At 43.9% G+C, this 13,596-nt stretch overlaps 1 protein-coding gene across 2 annotated transcripts in view; it reads left to right on the forward strand.

The window, feature by feature from the left end:
• map3k14a (mitogen-activated protein kinase kinase kinase 14a) overlaps positions 1–13,596 on the forward strand; it is a 72,486-nt gene that overhangs the window by 44,051 nt on the left and 14,839 nt on the right. Inside the window, exons 1-7 of one of the 2 annotated variants that reach the window (XM_072487003.1) lie at positions 3,443–3,645; positions 5,831–6,061; positions 6,878–6,947; positions 7,811–8,033; positions 8,849–9,499; positions 10,663–10,800; positions 12,373–12,502. In XM_072487003.1, coding sequence (XP_072343104.1) covers positions 5,845–6,061; positions 6,878–6,947; positions 7,811–8,033; positions 8,849–9,499; positions 10,663–10,800; positions 12,373–12,502 — 1,429 coding nt within the window. In that variant the 5' untranslated portion in view covers positions 3,443–3,645; positions 5,831–5,844. Of the gene's footprint in view, positions 1–3,442; positions 3,646–5,830; positions 6,062–6,877; positions 6,948–7,810; positions 8,034–8,848; positions 9,500–10,662; positions 10,801–12,372; positions 12,503–13,596 lie in introns of those variants that run through there. The other variant, XM_072487002.1, reaches the window with a different exon arrangement.

The raw sequence follows: 13,596 nt of genomic DNA on the forward strand, positions 1-13,596 counted from the left end.
GAGGTGGAGTTGGTTGACAGCTTCAAATTCCTCGATGTGCACATCACCAACAATCTGTCCTGGTCCACCCACGACGAAGCAACGACTAAGAAAGCACATCAGCACCTATACTTCCTCTGGAAACTAAGGAAATTCGACATGTCCACATTGACTCTTAGCAATTTTTTTACAGATGCACCATAGAAAGCATCCTATCTGGCTGCATCACAGTCGCAACTGCTTGGCCCAAGACCGTAAGAAACTGAGTTGTGACACAGCCCAGTCCATCATGTGAACCCATCTCTCATTCATTGACTCTGTCTGCCCCTCCTGTTGCTTTGGGAATGCAGGCAGCATAATCAAAGACCCCTCCCACCTGGGTTATTCTCTCTTCCATTGGGCAGGAGATGCAAAAGTCTGAGATCACTTACGAACAGGTTCAAAAACAGCTTCTTCCCCGCTGTTACTAGACTCCTGAATGACCCTCTTATGGACTGAACTGATCTCTTCTCACACCTTCTCGACTGAATAGTACTACACTCCCGTGTGCTCACCCGATGCCTGTGCCTATGTACTTCAGCTTTTCTCGGAATCAGGCGTCTGTCTGCAGAGAGCCAAGTGTGTTTTTCACGCAAAGGCTGTGGTGTACTTGGGTTATCGTGTGGGCCGTGAGGGCTTACACCCAGTTGCGGAAAAAGTGCATGCCATTCAGCAGGCCCGGCCCTTATGAAAGCAACAGAACTTTGCTCTTTATTAGGGTTAGTTAACTACTACAGCAAGTTCATTCCAAATCTCGCAACACTGCTGGCCCCCCTGCATCTACATCTAAAGAAAAACTAGGCCTGGGCGTGGAGTGGGGGCATGGAGCGGGTTGCAGGAAACGGCTTTCCGACCAGTGAAAAAACAACGTCGTCTTCTGGGTTGTTGACACACTATGATTCCGCCTAGCCTCTCATCGTCACGTGCGACGTTTCTCCACACGGCATTGGGGCCGTTCTGTCCCTTCGGATGCAGGAGTGCAGCACTGTTGGAGGTGTTACCTTCTAAACGAGATTAAACTGAGGAATTGCCTACCCCATCTGTTCTGTCTAAAATATGCCATGACTCTATTTGAAGAGGAGGAAGGTAGTTCTCTCCTGGTGTGCTTCCCAATATTCATTTCTCAACCATATTGCAAAAAACAGATTGTGTTAATTTATCTCATTGCTGGTTGTGGAATCTGGCTGTATGCAATATTGCTCACCATGTTTCCTTACATCACAACAGCGACAGCGCTTCTGAAGTATCTTGTTGACTGTGGTTCTTTGTTTCCTGATATGAATGCAAGACAGTGTTGTTGGACCTGCATTCTGTACTGAGCTCTGGTTTCTGGTTTGCTCTGTGCCGCCACAGACAAGTTAGCTGAGAACCTGGGCTTGACATTGCACTTGTGCACGTAGCCTGGTCCCAATAATTAAAACCTATTGTTTGTGCCCTAAAAATGAATGAATCAGTTATATTTGCAAGGCATCCAGTACAACCCACGTTACTCAGTAATTAAAATACAGCTTTAGCTGGAGTAAATTGTTGTTGGGCTGTGGGGAAAAGCGCAACTCGTTTACTTACAGTTAGTCAAACATGACGGTTAACAAAGTATGAATTTTTTTTTGGTTGGTTTAAACAATGTTTTGTTGGTGAACCAAATTTTGTGTTGTTAGCAAATGACAGGCTAACCATCGAGATTTCCATATTGCCATTAATAAGTTAAATTAAAGGCATTATGCAAACTTGGCATTGATCGGGGTTATGTAGTTAAACCCTATGTAAACCCTGCCTGAGGAAGACTGGTTCAGATTATTCACATGCAGATATGAGGTGGATCTTATCAGTTGACATGGAACCTTGCTCAGTGAAAGGGAAGATTTGATAATCAGACAAATAAGTTACTGTGACCAATCGGGTGAGCTGAAGTTTATGAAAGATAGAAGGCTCGCCAGGGTAGTTAAGTCTATAGATGACCAAATTTTGGCTGTGGCTTTCTAAGCTGATGGCCTGAGGCAGGGAAGGAGGTGTACTATATTTCAGAGCTGGAAGTACGCAGTCTTGGGATTAGAGGATTAAAGTAATGAAGCAATAGTAAGTTTGTAAGACACATTGGTTAGACCATAATTGGAGTTTCGGGTGAAGTTTTGAGCATCTGATTATAAAGGAGATTGATGGCACCGAGTCAGATGGAGCTGTATAAAATGCTCGTTGGACCACAACTAGAATACTGTGCCCACTTCTGGTTGCTACACAACAGGAAGGATGTGATTGCCCTGGAAAAGGTGCTGAAGAGATTCACTAGGATTTTGCCTGGGCTGGAGCATTTCAGCTAAAATGAGGGCCTGGATAGGCTCGGGTTGTTTTCTTTAGAGCAGAGAAGGCTGAGGGGGATCTGATTGAGGTGTACACAATTATAAGGGATATAGACAGAGTAGATCGGTCAGACCTTTTCCCCTTGGTAGAGGGGTCACAGGAACCAGGGGGCATAGATTTAAGGTTAACTACAGGAGATTTAGAGAGGATTTGAGGAAAAGCTTTTTTACCCAGAGGGTGGTGGGAATCTGGAGCTCACTGACTGAAAGGGTGGGAACCCTCATAACTTTTAAGAAGCACTTAGATGTGCACTTGAAATCCTATGGCATACAAGGCTAATGACCAAATGCAATTTGGTTGTGCTTGAAGGTTGGCGAAGACACTATGGGCCGAAGGGCTTTTTTTGTGCTGTAAAACTCTGGTGTAAATTCACCAATTTGGCGAGGCTGCGAGATTTGTGTTGCTTTACGCCTTCAATAGCTAGTCATCGTCAAAAGAAAAATAATATGTAAATATAGTGCTGAGAGATTTTCTAATGAAGTGCCACATAAATTATTTCAGAGCATGGGGAAGAGATTCAAACTGTTCACTGAATGAAAGAACGGGGCGTTTATATAATTGTTCAGAGCCTTGGGAAACGCAAAGGCACTTCACAGCTTAAAAGTACTTTTGCAGTGTAGTCAGTCACTTATGATGAAGAAATGCGGAAGCCAATTTGCACAATCGCACACTTCCCATACAAGCATCAAGTTGATAATGGCCGGATAATCTGTTCTGGAGATATTGGCCAGGGCAGTGGGCAGAAGAACTCTTGCTCTTTTTTTTTCCAAATTGGGTCCGAATCATCCGAGAGAGGGAGAGCAGACGGGGCTTCAAAGTGTAACAACATCTCATTGCTACTGCGGCGATCTGCTCCCATCAAAGTGCAAAGTCTTGGGCTCCTCGAGAATTTGCTGAAACACACACACACACACACATACAGACAGTGAGCCTGAGAAACGTACCCGCGCTGTTACACCCGATCTGCCACACAAACTGGGACATGCTCATACCAGCCGGACCCTCTTCAGTTGAGAAAACTTCCTGGAATGAGGCATCACTATTCCTGTAAATCAGGAACAAGAGCAGCCAATGGCTGACAGGAGGCGTTGGAGATGAGATCATGCCGCTTCTGTGTCACTGGCTCAGATTGTGGCTGCTTTCCAGCGAGAGACAGGGAGGGAGGAGACTGAGAACTGAACAGCCCCGGAGCTGTTTGCCTTTCTGTAGAAGCCGTTTCTCAACATCAGAGCACTCATGTAACCCCATCGCCTGTGTTCCAGCCTGTGGGTATGTATGCTACAGCTTTGCATAGGTTTTGTTTAAAAAAAGACTCGGGCTGGGCATGTATTTCGACTGGGCCCAGGCAATACAAGATATATATGTATACAAGAGCTTTGTGTTTAAAAAAAACCCAAAGGAAACTGCTCTGAAGATGAAGGGGTAAATCAGTTAGCCGGTCATTGAAAGCATGAAGGTTAGCTGTGTCCTTGTTTTCAGACCAGGAAACACATGTACTTCCTATCTATCCCTCCCCAAAAAATGGACTGGAAATTGTTGTGAGGCGATTTGATTGTTTCAAGGTTTTCTATGCCTCCCAGTATCGACACAGTTTGGTGCTGTTGCACCTGTGAGGTTGAGACACTGCACACTTTCCATCATTGCTGGTTTATTTTCGTGGTGTCACGTTGGTTAGCAATTTCGGGTAAACACTCCGATCTCGTAACCTTCTCCATTCTGCTGAATTCGGGGGGGGGGGGGGGGGGGAGGGCTAGGTGTTGTCTTAGAATATACTGATTCTGGTCAAGGTAGCGATACTGTAGTACCATCGTTTTGGCTGCTGTCAGGTTTTGACCTGGAATGAGTTTCCCTGAGGCAAAAGTGTACCATGGTGGACTTGCTGCAGTGTCACTTTACTCTGATGGTCAATATTCCCAATGCAACTGTTGTCAGAGGTGGCTAGCTTCCTGCGTTAGTGGTTAGCTGCTTTAAAGTGCTCCTGTGTGCCCTTGAAGAACTTGGGTTGAATCCAGTGAAAACAGCCTTAAGTTCAGGATTAAGCAGACGGTTGCTGTAAACCTTATTTTATTTCTGGGACTTGGCCTTGTACCCACTCCAGACATGGTCTAAAAAACTCCGCTCTTACTCTTGCCACTCAAAGGCTCCTAAGTGGAATGTGTGCAGGTAGTCTCAACCCGTTTCCTAGTTGGCATAATTCCACAGCATGCAGCCAACAGCAGGTTAGTATTGCGATGCCAGTTTCATTCGAACAAACCACAGGGCCGGCTTAATGTGAGAGAAATGAAATAATTTGCACTGGCTGTATACACTTCTCTTTTTAGTCCGTCAGTTGGAAGATTGTTTGGCTCTCCATCTGGTTTATGCTGTGCCAACACTGGATGTCAAAATATTTTGTTCTTCGCATGTATAATGTTCAGGTTCATCAAATTAGAACTAGAAATGTGCACGGTTTATTTTTTCTGAGGCAAATCCATCTTGTGAGGAGTGAATGTGATAAATTGGGACATTGTTATGAAAGTAGCAGTTTGAGTCATGCTCGCCCTATTGAACAATAGTGACTTGGGTGGAATGTAAACATCAGTATTAAACAGTTGGACCGAATGGTCTCTGTAAATGCTACCCCATTCATTTGTTGATTTTCTCCCATCCCCTCATCTCCTGAAGAATTGCTGCCAAGCTAGAGTACAATAAAAATATTTCCATGATTTTTGGCTGTGCACCCACATGGTCATTATTGGTGTGAGCTAAGACAGTAAGTGCCACTAGGGCACCACAAGGGCATCACATCCAAATCCATCCATTTCACCCCCCCCCCCCCCCCCAAACAAATAATCTAACCGGGGCCATTGAATAGCAATCCAGAACAGGAACCATGGCCAATTCTTTCTCTTATTCATAACCAAACGTCACTGAGGCCGATCCTGGCTGAGAACAGCAACCTCTATATAGGCTAAGATTCCAGAATGAGCATTTCCTGGTCTGTGTGACTGAGTTACGTTTACTGTGTCAATGGAAAAACTATTACCCAGTGCACAGGATTGGTGCATACATAGATCCTCCACTGTGTGGACAAGAAGATCCATAATTTCAAAAGGTTCCAAAATTGCATTGCGAGATTGTACAGCTGCATTGTGAGGTGGAGATATGCCCTTAAGTCAACTGACCTTTCAAAGGTCTTAAGTGCAGATGGGGGAGGAAGGTTGACCATGGGCCTTCCCGCCCTGAACTTACTTGTGGTGGAAATGGGAAGGTGTCGGGTATCCAATATCAACCCACCTAATTTTCAGGCCCTCTGGCCTCCTTCCTCGCCTCCTGCGGGAGCAGAAAATTACATCCTCTATCTTAAAACAACAAGGTGTTACCTGGCCGACCATTGTGATTAGTCACTTGGCCAAAAGGGCACTGTGAACTCCTACTTGGTTTATAAAGTCTTTTTTTGTTGCCTGCATTCCAGATTAAATAGAGGAAATGGCAGTCAAACGCTCATCTCGACGCACCGCTGAATCAGACATCAGGGACCAACAGGAACTCCCGATTAGCCAGATGGAGAGTAAAAGATCTGAGATAAGCGAATACAAGCGCTGTACAAAAATGTGCCTCCCGGAGAAAGTTTTAACCGAGGGAACGGCAAAACAAGAAACGGACGAACATGGAAGCAAATATTCATACATCGCACAAGCAACAGGTAGGTAGAGAATCCTGGTGTTTTATTGCATTGGGCTTAAATTACCTCAGTCATTGAGTAGAGGATTGGTGGAAGTCTACTGAAGTTACTGATCTGGCGGATCACCCTTTTTTATTCTGCTGCAATGATGCTCTTGGATGCCAGACACTACAAATGTCAACAGACGCGGATTTGTTCTCGAAACATTTTGCTTCCTTCCAAAAGGTTAAAGATTAACAGTACAAATCCAATCTGAAACAGAAATGGAAACTAATCCAAGCCCATCATTGTGGTTATGTCAACAGCACCAATTGATGAGTTGGCTGTTGATGTTAAAGGGCATCACCCACTGCTTCCCTTTTATGACTGAAGCACTGCATTAAAAAGGAAGTGTTCAAATTCATTCCGGTTTTGTGTTTTTGAAGATCTAACTGCAAATCCAAAGTCATTTTAAAAGCATATTGGAATAAAATCCTCCTGAATAACCAGGAAAAAAAAATTGGCAAGGGAATTGGAACCATAAACCCATCCGTTTAACAGACACCCAGAAATTACAGACTGCCAGCTCCTTGGACCAATAGTTATTTTGGCCATTGAGAATTTATCACCCCCTCGGTTGCTGGTGAGTTAAATGTCATTAGTTCCGCAATTGCTGCCCATTTCTCCCCCCCCCCCCCCCCCCCCCCCCCCAAAATCGAAATGAAGTTGGCTGCACGCAATAATCTTTGTAAATTAGTTGGGGCAACTTCCTCTGTTTGGACTAATATGGCACTCCGGAGTTGTGCTGGCTGCAGGCTGCCTTTTACGCAAAGTGTAACAGGTAATTTGTCTTTATAGGTGTCGGGAACCAGAAGCTCATTCCCAGTTGTGAGAAGCCGCAATTTATAGCAACGCCGAACAGTTACAGGTAAGAAGCTTTCAGACATTCTTGCAGATAAGTGCATCATCAATACAGTTGTTCCTGGTTTAAAGGAGGAGAAGGGCTTTCCTGAAACAGGATAAAAGCTAATGTCATGGGATATCACAATGGCTCAGTGATGCACGATTACTGAGGGATAGCACTGGTAATGGTAAAAGAGAAATTCAGAAAGTAACACAGGTTCCTGTGAAAAGCAGCTTGCTTATTGGACAGTGGAAGTCTATCCCAGGTGTGCAAGTTGAGAAAGGAGCCTTGTGACAGTGGATTAGAAAGTACATGGATACAAAAATTGGCCTGTTTCACCATTCAAACAAACCATTGCTCCAAATCCATTCACCCACCTTTGTATCCCTTTGTACCATTGCCTAGTGAAAATCTATCAGTCCCAGTCTTGGAAGCTCCAATTGACCTCCGCATCACAGAGAGCGTGGGGACAGAGTTGGGATAGAGTGTTCCAGATTTCCACTACCCTTTGTATAAAATGGTGCTTCTGAATTTCATTTCTGAACCGCTTCGTTCTAATCTTAATATTGTGCCTCTTGTTCTGGATTTCCCCATCAGATGAAATAGTTTCTCTATAATTAAATTATCAAGTTATTTAATCATTTTAACTACCTCACTTACATCATTTCTCATCTTTTAAACAAGCCAATTTATGAAGCGTGTCTTTTATTTAAAAGAAAAGTTTGAAAACCTATCTGAAAATAATAGTGGTATTGGATTGAGAACATTGTAGCTTTAAATTTGTAGGGCTATACTGTAGAGCATATTAAAAATGAATTCTGTGAGAAAAGCACAATAACAATCAACTCAGTTGTTATTTATTTGACCAGATCTTTTTGTTTTCCCAGTAACCATGCAGAAAGGTTGAGTCCTGAAAGTTTTCCAAACAATGTGGCTAAGGTGGTCGAAGGGCAACTGCCTCAGTTCCAACAGGATCGAGGGCTCAATAAGCATCCCAGAAGAAAGCATGGGAAGAGGAAATCCAAACATAAGGTCAAAGGCAGGACCAAAACTTTGCAAAAGCGATCAAAGACCCCTGAGCAGGAGAGCTGCCCTCCAATACCAGTACAAGTATGTGACGTCCTTTCTCCAATCCTCACTTTATGCTCGGGTTTTAGATAGATCCGCAGTTATCCTTCTGCGATGGTCTTGAGCCATGGTTACACATTTCTAAAATGGACTTGGATCCCAATTTGCCCTTTTATCCAAACCGAAAATGTTGGGAATACTCAGCAGGTCAGCCAGCATCTGTGGAATTAGAAGCAGAATTAACGTTTCAAATCGAAGTGTTGCTTTACTTGTCACCCTCGTTCTCTCCAGAAATGTGGGCTGACTCTTGTTAATTAGTTATCCAATAAGAGTGTTCAAAGAAATTTTTTAAAAAATGTTTTTAAAATACCCATGTGAATTTCCTCCAGGATTGCTTGCTGCAGTAGCTGGGAAATTAATCCTTAATTCGTGTAGGCTCCAGGAGAACATTGGAAGGTTGGTAACACCAACTCTCTGCCTTCATCTAGGGCGGAATTCTCCGCCGGTGGGATTCTCCATTTTGCCGGGGCCCGGGGGTTTCCCGACGGCGTGGGGCTGCCCCACAGTGGGAAACCCTTTGATCGGCTGACATAATGGAGCCCGCCGGCGGGTCAGGGCAGAAATGTGGCGCGGCGGGGCAGAGAATTCAGCCCCAAATTCTTGGCATTTCTTCAATTCGATTTCACCCTTCTTTTGTCGTGGAATAAAAAGGCTACATGTATGGCCTCCCACTTTGTAAAGCGAGCTTTGTAAATGAGAGTCCTCTGCTAATTCCACTCACTGCTCTGTAATGGTCCTGCAGATTTATGATGGATCTTGATCCTTCGATTCGTGAAGTTTAATATTTTTATTTTCAGGAAGATGATGCAGAAAATAGCACCTCCGATTTTTGCAGCAGCACCACCAGCAGTGGCAGTAGCCGTTGTGAGCTTGAACAAGCTCACCTCACTGTGGCCGAGAGGCATTCACGTGGGTTCTGTGGATTGGGCCTGCAGAACCGCTTCTGGGAAGATGAAAGGATTGAGAATATGTACTTCGATATCAAACACTTCGAGGGCAGAGTGAAGAAATCCAACGTCAGGCCCATACCCTCATCATTCATGAAAAATGGTGGACTTGTGCATAGTGTGGCCTATCCAAAAATGGGAAAGAACTTTGCATGGAAGCCAAGCATGGACAAAGTGCCACAGCCTGAGTTGAACCAGCATCCAATTGATACACGCGCCTGCCACAAAAAACAGGAACTATGTTTGAAAAATAATGTGGCCATGCTCTACATCAATGATGAGGGAGGGGACACTGGAATACGCATTCCCGATTCGATAAGTGCAGAAGAGACTTCTCCCCCACAGTTTTCTGCCTTCCAAACTGATGGTGGGAAGGACCACGTTACCTCTGACAGTTTGAAATTCTTGAGAAACCATGCACTACAGTGGGCAACATATTCAGAAGGGTGGAAACAAAAGGAAAAGCTTCCAGAAACCAACGAGGGCATCCTTCAACATGAGGTATGTAAAGTACATACAAGGTGCTAAATTACACTGTAGTTTACTGCAATGCTGGCACTCCAGTCTGACTCATTACCATCATTTAAGACATCAGAGAATAGGGGAAACCAAATCTTCTCTCATTTTATGTAGCTTTTGCTCCAGTTAAACATCTCTTGAGGTCTTAATTAGGGTCAGGAAGGATAAATGAGAGTAGTTTGATAAGTCAAGGCCTCCCTTTGAAAAACCCTACTTCATTCTGCTTTAGGAGGGTGCGGTCTCAACCAAGCCATTTGAAGGAGCAGCCAGCCGATATGGTCGGCTTGAATCGGCTTGAGTGTCTCCTTGCCTTCTGCTCATTGAATATTAATTGGCTTTAGCTGTGATGCAGGAGCAAGCTATTTTTCTGTTTTTCTTGGGTTCTGACTGGATTGTGACGTTCAGAAGACCTAAAAGAGTAAAAATACACTTATATTCTATATCACATCTTTCAAAACCCTCTGGTTTGTAGCCAACTTTGTTTTTGAATTGTAGTTGGGGATAGCCAGTTTGCACACTAGATTCGGCAACCAATTATCAAATGAATGGCCAGTTAATTCATTTGGTGGCATTGGTTGAGGATATGTATAGGCCGGGACACCATGCAAGCTCCCTACTTGAGTTCAGTAAATATCCATGGGATATTGTCATGCCCGTCTGAACAAATAGGGTTTTGGTGTAATGGTTCGCCCTTAAGATGTATCCTCTGACAATTTCTCAAAGCTTTGTTGAAATGTCAGGCTGGGTTTTATGCTTAAGTCCTAGCTAGGGTGGGGATTCAACATCCAAACTTCTGGCACAGGCAGAAACTGTTCAACTCAGCAAGCTAACACTTGACTCAGCTACTCAGCTCTTGCCTCAGAAGAAAGTAACTGGCACCATTTGAGAGGGGGTGAGCTGTTAACCGTCATGATTTCGAGCAGCCAACGTGGTCAACTTTCTGGGCTTATAGTCTCGAAACATAGAAGCTTTTTCAGCTGACGTTGTGTTTTCAGAAATTATAGCTGCACTGAAATAGGTTTCTCTATTTCCCCGAACAGGCGCCGGAATGTGGCGACTCGGGGCTTTTCACAGTAACTTCATTTGAAGCCTACTTGTGACAATAAGCCATTTTCATTTTCATTTCATTTTCTTTCACCATGCAGAAACTAACTCCTGTGGATGACGAGTACAAAGAAAACCTGCAGTGGTCACTTATCTCCACTCGTCTGGGTGTTGGAACGTTTGGAGAAGTCTATATGGCAAAGGATCACGCCACTAATTTTACCTGTGCTGCTAAAAGGGTTTGTATTACAGGACGTATTGTATTTGGGATAATATCTAGGCAGTAGTTGAGTCAATAGCACAAACTGGATTACCTGGGTTTCTATGCTATTTTAGTAGAATTCAATACAGAAAGAAATCTTTCGTCCAATTCTCATTATAGTTCACATGGGGAGCAGCTCAAATCAGTATTGACATGTAGACCAAAACATCTTTATCCGATCCTCTGTCTGTGCTAAGTAAATCTTAGCCAGGGTGCCCCTGTGAAATGTCCCTAGGCTAGGGAAGGGATAATTTGGGAAGGGATAATAAGGGACTGGTTCCTGTTCCTCCTCCATGTTGCAGCAATATTTTGTAGATTGTGCAAGTTGGGCGAGGATCGCGCTCAGTTCCGCTGCTTTGCTCTTTGCAATTAAATAGTTTGTCAACCCTCACTTTAAGGCTTGCACATGAAAAATGGCGAATTGAATGAGGAACTAACAGCCCAAAAGGTGGCACCAAATTTATAATGAGAGGGGAGGAAACATCAGCTGTCCTGTTAGCAGCACAGTATCTATAGGAGCCTTAGACCAGGTTGTATGGCTGAGTACCTAAAAGGCTTGGGGCAAAATGGAGATGCTTTTGAGAAACTGAAACATACACAGCGTAAGAAAAATAACTGGCATTTAGCAAACCAAGACCATTCTTGCCCAGTGTAGTGGCAGTGTGATTCTCTTCCAAATTTTCCTGTTTACAGTGGCTATAATTCTCCAGCCATTAGCTAGCAGCGGGATTTTCTGGCCCCGCCAGGTGTGCGCCCATACCCGCACGTTTCCCAGCAGCATGGGGTGGATTCAGTGGGAATTCCCATTGATAGCGGCTGGAGCAGAAAAACACACGGTTGGGAGGCCTGAGAATCCTGCCCAGTATTTCACCCGTCTGTAACATTTATGTACTTAGTGTTGCTTGTTTAAATCATAATAAAACTAGCAATCAGACAGTGTTAATCCCTCAACACAGTGAATGGCAACCTAGGCTGGTGAGTGTGCCCCATGAGTGGTCCTCTGTCATCTCAGTGGGCCACATGATTGAAATTGGGCATGAACAATAACCTTGAATGTGATTTAATATATTTAATACATACAAAATATTTCATAACTATTTATAGAAAATGTTTAAACATTAAAATATTATTAGAACTATCAACTTCAAATGGTAAAAACAAAATAAATATTTACGTTTAGGTTGGGTGCAGAGGGAGCGCATGGCTCTCACAGCCAATGTGTGCAATCAGCACACACCTCACTCCAAATGTCCTTGCTTTATATGCATATCATTTTAGACTTACCGATAGGAAAAAAATATTATGCAGATGGAACCAGTGGAGCCTGTCGAACCTGTCCATGGCCAACAACCAACAAGATGTCTCGTGGGCTGCGCTCCGAGCCCTTACGCATGCGGCCCCCGGACTGCAGGTTGCCCAGCACTGCCCCAGAATTTGCCCTTTGGCTCTGAATCCTGACTTCGATTTCAAGCTAGTGGTATCCAAACTTGTACGCACAAAGAATCTAGCTGACAATGCATCGTCCATTAAAACTGCCCTCCTTTTCCAGATTCATGTGAGTAATTTCCAACCACAAGAGTTGTTGACCTGGAGTAAGTTGAACTCACCGCGAATTGTCCCACTGTACGGGGGAATACGGGAAGGGGAGATGATCACTCTGTTTATGCAGCTGATTCAAGGTGAGATGTAAACCATGGCATGAGTGCACCTCTTCTCTCATTGTGAAAGTACAGCTTCATCCAGTGCTCCTTTTTGACAAGCGCATTATTGGATTCAAGGAGTCATAAAATGGATTAATTTTCTATGCTGAATGACTTGGGGAATATTTTGAAATTTGATATATCAATTAAATTGTTCTGAACTTACATGATTTACATATTGCACCAACCATTATTTTTAAATTCTATCTTTTATTGGTGAAGTTACCCGGGTCTCTTTCCTTTGTAAAGAAGCTCATCAAAACCTACCACTTTGAGCAAACTTTTGACGCTGTGTCCTGCTGTCTTCTTTGACTCTCAGTCAATTTTCATTTGGCTGTATATATTTCTGTGAACTCCTTAGGACAGTTTATTATGTTAGACATCACAAAAACGTATTTGTAGACATCAACACTCAAGAAGCTCAATACCATCCAGGACAAAGCAGCCCATTTGATTTCTACTCCTTCCAAAAACAGTCAATCCCTCCATCCCCCAGTGAACAGTGACAGCCATGTGTACTATCGACAAGATGCACTGCAGGAACTCATCAAGGTCCCTTAGGCAGCATCTTTCAAACCCATGACCACTACCATCTAGAAGGACAAGAGCAACAGATACTTGGGAACGCCACCACCTAGAGGTTCCCCTCCATCCTGACTTGGAAATATATCGTTGTTCCTTCACTGTTGCTGAAAATCCTGGAATTCCCTCCCTAGCAGCACTGTGGGTGTGCCTACACCACATGGATAGCAGCGGTTCAAGAAGGCAGCCCACCACCACCTTCTGAAGGGCAACTAGGGATGGGCAATACATGTTGGCCTGCTCAGTGACGCCCACACCCCATAAATGAATAAAAAAAGTAAGTTGGTGGGTAACCAAGATAAATTGGCACTGAAAAACAAAAAGTTAATTTATGAGATGTGAGAATCGCTAGCTTGGCCTGCATTGATTGCCCATCCCTAATTGCCTGTGAACTGAGTGGCTTGCTAAGCCATTTCAGAGGTCATTTAAGAGTCAACCACATTAGTGTGGGTCTGAAGCCACATGTAGGCCAGACCAGGTAAGGATGGCAG

This window comes from Scyliorhinus torazame, chromosome 21 (genome assembly GCF_047496885.1).
Source record: "Scyliorhinus torazame isolate Kashiwa2021f chromosome 21, sScyTor2.1, whole genome shotgun sequence".
NCBI classification, from domain to species: Eukaryota; Metazoa; Chordata; class Chondrichthyes; order Carcharhiniformes; family Scyliorhinidae; genus Scyliorhinus; species Scyliorhinus torazame.